This window comes from Hyposmocoma kahamanoa, unplaced genomic scaffold, assembly GCF_003589595.1.
Source record: "Hyposmocoma kahamanoa isolate Upper Pololo Valley unplaced genomic scaffold, ASM358959v1 192, whole genome shotgun sequence".
Classification (NCBI taxonomy): domain Eukaryota; kingdom Metazoa; phylum Arthropoda; class Insecta; order Lepidoptera; family Cosmopterigidae; genus Hyposmocoma; species Hyposmocoma kahamanoa.
Window position 1 is genome coordinate 5190367 of NW_020653719.1, and position 7994 is coordinate 5198360.

Below are 7994 nucleotides of genomic sequence, written 5' to 3' on the forward strand. Positions count from 1 at the left end.
AAATTGGTTGTCTACATCACCATGGATTTAACTCGTGAAAATTTTCGTAGTATGATTTTTTACAACTTTAAGTGTAATTTAACAGCTCAGCGGAGCTTCGCTCGGCTTCAAATTGCTTTTGGCGACGAAGCACCACGCAAGACGACTATTTATAGCTGGTTTGCAGAATTCAAACGCGGTCGTGTGAATCTAAGAGGCGAATTTCGTGATGGTCGCCTGTCCACTGCTCTGAACAACAAAAACATCGACACTGTGCGCCGTATGATCAAAACAGACAGGCATGTGACATACCATGAGATTCGGATATCTTTAGGCATAGGCATGAGTCAAATACAATCAATACTACACAAACATTTGGGTGTGAAAAAGCTGTGCTCTCGGTGGATCCCACACAGTTTTACTGAGGCTCAAAAAACACTCACTCACTCACTTGTCACTCACTTGTCCTGGTCACTTGGTGCAATGTCATGCTTATCAGATTCAACGAAGGGGCGTCAAACTTGGTGTGGGACATAGTAACAGGTGACGAAACATGGATTTATAGTTACGATCCCAAAACGACGCAGCAATCGAGCGTATGGATCTTTTGAGGTGAGCCGAAACCAACCAAAGTGGCGCGCGTGCAAGGTGCCTCTAAGCGGATGATTGCTTCTTTTTTTAATAAAACTGGACACGTGGCTACTGTTGCTTTGGAGGAACGTTATACCGTGAATAGTGATTGGTACACGACCAGTTGTTTGCTGGAAGTTATTGACAAACTCCGTAAAAATAACCGTAAACGCCGTATCATCTTGCACCACGATAATGCCAGTTCTCACACGGCCGACAGACAAATGAATTTTTAAGGTGAACAACGTTGACCTTATGATCTACCCCGCGTACAATCCCGACCTGGCACCTTGTGACTTTTATTTATTTCCAAAAATTAAGAACCAGTCACGCGGTCAACGATTTTCATCACTGAAGAGACTGTCGAAGAGTAAGGAAAATATGTTTCAGAGATTGTCACGGATAAGTGGCATAAATGTTTTCAAAATTGGTTCATTCGTATGAAAAAGTGCTATAGCGCTAACGGAGAATATTTTGAGAAACAATAAATTCATTTCTGGCCATTTATACTATTTTTTTCTTATCCATTCCGGAAACTGATAGTGCGCCTCACGTATAACAACAAACTTTAATGTTGATGCAACTATAAGCTGCTACTACTACGTATTCCAGTTTTACTTTTTTAGACAAAGCATAGAGCACCTATGGTGATTTATTAAGTTTCCTACAAAGTTCTTCTGCTTGAGATTTCCATATTAATTTATTGGCTAGAGTTACACCTAAAAACTTAGTGACTTGTACCTTTTCCACGTCCTGCTCTTGGTAATTAATACCTAAGATTCAAATTCTAAGACTTCGATAAAAATCCATAATTTCAGTTTTTTCTTAATTTATTGTAAAATCATTATTTGTTAGCTAAGTTGTGATTTTAGCAAGAGCACCATTTATCTTATTTTCATGTGTCTTGGGATCATTATTTTTGGATTTTTTTATGGCCGTATCATCCGCATAGTCATCCGCGAATAGAATCATGTTATGATCATTTATTGTCCTCGAGAGATCATTTATATAATGAGGAACAACATGGGTCCATGGGCGCTGCCCTGTGGAACTGTATAATTTATTCTGATAGGAAAACTTCTTCTTATTTAGTTTTTGGACAAATTTGGATTTCTACTTGTCACTTAAAACAATTCAGGCCAAGTGTCACCATTTTCATATTTGTAGATATTAATATGGAGATTTTAGTAGCAATACCGTCTAGGGAATTACTGACACCAATTATTTTATTAATGTGAGCAATACCTACTGCGTTTCGGTTTTGAAGGGTAAGGGTGCTGGTGGAATTACAGGCACATGGGACTTCTCAACATATGTCTCAGGGTGCAGTGGCAGTGCCCCTCAGATCTTTGCGATTTAAAGCTCCGACCGACTCTGCAACTGCTATGGACAGGCGTGTAGCTTACCATCAGGGCGTGACTTGTTTGTCCCGTCATTTGATATTATAAAAAAAAACCTTGAAAAACTCACGCTGAGCTGTGTCACTCAGTGTTGACATTACGACTAGGCGGCAGAGATAGGTTAGGTGGCAGTACTACCCTGGACGAACTCTTTCACAAAGAGCTCTATTGCTGCTTTGAAATGGTTTATAATGGTAATACATATAGGTAATAATAATTATTGAGAAAAATACATTATTTCCACTTAAAAAACTAAAAAGAAGCTGACAATAGAGCCGTGTTGCGAAATTGTCATGAACCGTTTTATATTTGTTAACGATATGAACACCGACTCTGTCTGACCGAGAGAAACTTTGTAATTCTTGACGAATAGATATTTGTTCGCAGGACTCTTACCATGTATCTATTTCTATACACGATGCTATTGACTGGCGGAGGTGCTCTGGCACACTTCAGAGGCTACACTACGCGCAACCTCTTCGTCCGCGACGAGCCTGTCAATCAAGTCGAAGAGTAATTATTCTTTCATTGCATGACTTTGGAGTTCCTTAAGTATTCGATTGTACAGTGGTGTGGTAATATAGACCACCAGTGCGGGGTCGCAACGTGTAGGTACATAATTAACTTGAGTCTAAACGTACTGAGTCTCTTTTGCCCGCTACCACAACGAATTTTCTATTCGAAATCTTAAATAAATTTAAGTCCGAAGTTTAATAATTGTTATAATCTATTATTGTTATATTTTCATAGAATTAATTTTGTGGAGTGTCCTGTATGCAACAATACGTCGCTCTGGCCACCGCTTATCGAAAACTGTGAAGTCAACCTGAACGGCAAGAGATACAAGCAATGCAAATTCGGAACCTATAAAAATAGGGTTTGTGGCAATCGCAACGACTGCAAAAGGGTAAGAAGAGAACAAACAACCCTTTTGTAATGTCCTGGGTGTCAGTAACGGAGTATTCACTGGGCAGAATTCTCCAATCCCAGCTCTCGCTCCTGGGTGCCGGATGCTAATTGATCTTAAGCCTTATGGCTCAGCATTATTGCTGAAGATAATCGATATGAAATTATGCAAATGGCCGGAACGTTATCTATAATATTATTATATACCATATTGAATGACTATACATAATGAACCACCATACATGATTTAACTGCCTCCATGGCCGAACGGTTATCATGCCGGACTGACATGCAGAGGTCCCAGGTTCGATTCCAGGGCCGGGAGAAATATTTGTATGCCCTACATTTGTTTCTCTCGTGAGTTTGGGTGTAATTTGTAGTTATCTATGTGTGTGTCCATGGCACCCGCGACACAGCGTTTCCTTAGTGCGGGGCTATGTTGAGTCTGTGTGTTATTATTATTACTTATACCAAATCGAAATCAGAATCTTTCATGTCTACTTTTTTGTCATACCTACCTACTCTTCGCAATTTTCGGATTCGACTGTATTTTTTTTGTATGTATGTTACGCGATTCATCCGGTTTGTGAACCGATTTTGACGATTCTTTTTTATTGGAAAGAGGGTACCTATAGGTTCAAGAGCACGTCAAGCTTGACACTTAAGACTGAAATCCAAGTCTATGCCGCTTACGATAAGAACGGTCCATACTAGGTGCAAAGTACCTCAGTATTGGTCATATTGCAATTTGAAGAAAATATTTCACCTATAATCAAAAAAATAAAGGTTTCGGAAAGTGCGTGAATTCGGTTTCGCGCACTTTCCGATAACAGATTTCAATAGCGTTAATACCCTTTTTCCAGCGTAACCTTGGTTGGTTAGTTAGTTAGTCGGTTCTAGTCGTGAAATTTTAAAAGTAGTCGCTCCTTTGTGCAGAAGATAATGGATATTCAACAATATTCATTGATACGTACATTTACGTACAAAAATCGTAACGATAAATGTGATCTAAAAAAAATTACTATCGTTTAGGAAATCTCTCGATAGTATTTTCTCGATAGTTCTTATCTTATCTCGCAAAACAAAAATCATACGTGTGGCGCACTATAAGTTTCCGGAATAAATAAGAAAAAAATATTATAAATGGTCAATAATGAATTTATTGTTTCTCAAAATATTCTCCGTTAGCGTCAATGTACTTTTTCATGCGAATGAACCAATTTTAAAAGCATTTATGCCACTCCTCCGTGACAATCTCTGAAACGTATTTATCATACTCTTCGCCAGCCTCTTCAGGTAATGAAAATCGTTGACCGCGTAACTGGTTTTTAATTTTTGGAAATAAATAAAAGTCACAAGGTGCCAGGTCGGGACTGTACGCGGGATGGCTCATAAGGTCAACGTTGTTCTCCTTCAAAAATTCATTTGTTTGTCTGGCCGTGTGAGAACTGGCATTATCGTGGTGCAAGATGATACGGCGTTTACGGTTATTTTTACAGAGTTTGTCAATAACTTCCGGCAAACAAATGATCGTGTACTACCAATCACAATTCACGGTATAACGTTTCTCCAAAGCAACAGTAGCCACGTGTCCAGTTTTATTAAAAAAAGAAGCAATCATCCGCTTAGAGGCACTTTGCACGCGCGCCACTTTGGTTGGTTTCGGCTCACCTCGAAAGACCCATACGCTCGATTGCTGCTTTGTTTTGGGATCGTAACTATAAATCCATGTTTCGTCACCTGTTACTATGTCCCACACCAAGTTTGACGCCCCTTCGTTGAATCTAGTAAGCATGGCATTGCACCAAGTGACGCGATCCGTTTTTTGAGCCTCAGTCACATTGTGTGAGATCCACCGAGACCACAGCTTTTTCACACCCAAATGTTTGTGTAGTATTGATTGTATTTGACTCATGCCTATGCCTAAAGATGCCCGAACCTCATGGTATGTCACATGCTTGTCTATTTTGAACATTCGGAGCACAGCATCGATGTTTTTGTTGTTCACAGCAGTGGACAGGCGATCATCACAAAATTCGTCACTGAGATTCACACGACCGCGTTTGAATTCTGCAAACCAGCTATAAATAGTCGTCTTGCATGGTGCTTCATCGCCAAAAGCAGTTTGAAGCCGAGGGAAGCTCCGCTGAGCTGTTAAATTACACTTAAAGCCGTAGAAAATCATACCACGAAAATTTTCACGAGTTAAATCCATGGTGATGTAGACAACCAATTTCTGAAATGACGCCACAATGTAAAAACAAGTGACAGTTCGATGAAACAAACTGTTTTCTACAGCCTAAGAGTTCCATTTTCAACAGTTGTAATTACTTTTTAAATATTGTTTATGTAAGTGGCCAGGTCCGGAAACTTATAGTGCGCGCTATGTATAATCACATATAATAGGCTCTCACTGTTTTATACACCCGCTATTGAATAATAAAAATACATTTCTTTCTCTCAGGGTCCCGGCGACAAATGTTCAACATTTGATAATCGAGATATGTATGACCTGCGATGCGCGCCTGGCTACCACTGCGATGGACTTGAACACCGATGCATCGGTGGCAGCAATAATCCTAATCCTGTAAATCGTTACTATCTTAGCCCATCTTCATTTAGTGGCAGTGACTATACTCGTTCAACTGACCTTTATAACTCTAGAGAGAAGCGATCTGCACCGTATTCTTTTTTTGCACCTCATTAAAATATATGACGATCGCTATGAATTTCAAAAATAAAATACCCAACACAAGCGTAAATTTATGAACAAATTCGTATTTATTATTTAGTAACATAGGTCCCTATTTATTCAAGAGTAAGAAATCTTGCTCATAGTTTTTTAATCATAAATAGTTATGCCATACATTTATTATGAAATCCAAAGTACGCACAACAAATTATGTACGTACATGACATTACATATATTTTATTAAAAATGTTTGGTAAGGCTGGTATCAATCATTTTCGTTCGAAAACTCGTTAGGCACTTTACCTCAGATCTAGGTAATAATTAAATTTTCATGACGGCTTTACACACTTGTCAACCCCGGGCAAGCGCGCGCAAGCACAAACGTGTGGTGATGGTGCGTTTGGATTGGCTTGCGTGAGCCTGCATATTGTGTTTGTCGCCGATCCGTTCAAATTCGATTTTTGTGTACAAATCAAAGAAAGCACCAATTACTATGTATCCACACGTTTGTGCAAGCTAGTAGATATTGTTTGAGAAGTGTCGACAAATAGACGTATCTTTTTTGCTACGTTGGATTGATGGGTAGGTATACCGTGTAATATTAAAAAAAATTACGCGGTGTCTTTATAGTAATGGCTATATGGTTTTAAACTATTGCCTTTTCCATAGCGGAAATAATTTTATAACAACTATTATAATGTAGGAGTGATAGCTTTCCGTGGTTATAAATTTGGGAAATGGGTGATTGGTCAAACGAAAGTATTTTATTCTTTCTTAAGTGCTACCAAGCAGAACTCTGCATTTGGAATCCGAAGCATATGGATCATAAACACAAAAAAGTAGCAAATGCTCGTTTCCTTTCATCTTGCTTCTTTTTGTAATAAAAGTAGGTCAAGCCGAACGTAATAGCAGACACAAATTCGACGTCCACCATGTTTCCTTCTCTGAAGCGTTCCGTGTCTGGCGAGCGTGTGAGTGTCGACGTTTGTCTCGTGGACGTTTGGGGCTTGCGGCAAATGGCAAGCGTGTGGAGCCGGCATCAAAATAAGTAAATTGTACCTAATAGATAGGTACACTCATTTTCTCTATGATCAGGATCTCAATCATATATGCATTGATGATGCATTGAAACATTTTATTTTACTACGCTGATCTCAATTATTTATCTTAATAAATAAAGGTTAATTAATGAAAACATTAAATGAAATATTAACACGTTTTAAAAGTTGTCTTATTTAGGAGTAACAAAAACTACCCTTTTCATATTCATAAATAAACAAATTACGTGTATTTCTAATTAAGTAGGTAAGTTCCATTCTATCTTTAATTTTACTGAGTCAATCAAGTTTCACCAGGCGTTTTAGCTTTCTTACGGCCACACAGTCGGAATTCCATTTCGGAATATTGATTCGAGATTCCGTATAATTATACGCCACACACATACGTTTATTTTCGTTCGGAATAACTATAATATATATATAAACTTAGCTGAGAGACGCGAGCTTGTGAGAATATAATGTTCTGTAGACGCGAGGTATTGAGTCTATATGTTCTCGCAGCGAAAATGGAATTTGACGATGATTGTTTGCATTCGCATTGTCGCCGTATTTATTGCTGACAAAAGTAAAAAAAGTTATGAAAATGTGCTTAATATTCCCTGTCTGTTGAGTCATTGCCGTAGAATAGGTGCAAACATTCTTACCACTACCTCACCTCATTTGAAGTAGTAGGTACATTGTACTAGAAGTGTGTCGATCGTAATCGATCGATCAAAATGATTGGAACAGCACCCGTGACCCGATAATTCGGTTACTAGCTTCTAAATAACCTGATCATTTTAGAGTTTCATGGGTCATGCGCGCAATATTCGACTTTATCACTGTAATTTAGAGACTATTCAACAATTCGCAATATTATTGTTGTCTCGTTCACTCTCACGTTAAGTCCGCACTCACGACCCGGTTTGCCTTCTCACTCTTCGTTTGGGTTGAACATTTGTTCGAAAGAATCTGCGTTCGATCGAACCAAAAAGTCAAGCGATCGGTCAACGACTCAATGAGTCAACGGGTTGACGGATCAATGCTGCCATCAGAACGAAAAAACGCACAACTGCTGTGTAAAGTACGCATCGTTGTGCCTTTTTTCGTTACTAGGGCAGAATGATTCTATCAATCATTCGTCCTAATTGCTCCGTGGCGTAGTGTCCATTACATGGTAATTTTGTAAGTTTAATCTGTTTTTCGGTATGTTGTGTTTATTTATGAGGGCACTAGCTAATATGAATAATGAATTAATAAATAATAAATTAGTAATTTTGAATGCTCACAAGATTTTTGTGATATATTTTTGTTTTGTAGGTGTTACTCTGCCCTCAGAATGAAAAAAAG

The 7994-nt window shown here is 38.6% G+C and overlaps 1 protein-coding gene across 1 annotated transcript; it reads left to right on the plus strand.

Annotated features, from left to right (window-relative positions):
• The first annotated feature begins 2401 nt into the window (after positions 1-2401).
• Positions 2402-5714, plus strand: LOC113226705. The gene is made up of 3 exons (XM_026459426.1): positions 2402-2522; positions 2760-2916; positions 5380-5714. The coding sequence occupies exons 1-3, from the start codon at positions 2407-2409 to the stop codon at positions 5620-5622; spliced, it is 516 nt and encodes a 171-aa protein (XP_026315211.1). The 5' UTR covers positions 2402-2406; the 3' UTR covers positions 5623-5714.
• Positions 5715-7994: the final 2280 nt, after the last annotated feature.

Bases quoted from the DNA above. Each gene is read 5' to 3' on its own strand.
- LOC113226705 (XM_026459426.1), top strand. From the start codon at position 2,407: ATGTATCTATTTCTATACACGATGCTATTGACTGGCGGAGGTGCTCTG. The intron at 2,523-2,759 runs GTAATTATTCTT...ATATTTTCATAG, and splicing joins CCTGTCAATCAAGTCGAAGA to AATTAATTTTGTGGAGTGTC. The intron at 2,917-5,379 runs GTAAGAAGAGAA...TCTTTCTCTCAG, and splicing joins ATCGCAACGACTGCAAAAGG to GGTCCCGGCGACAAATGTTC.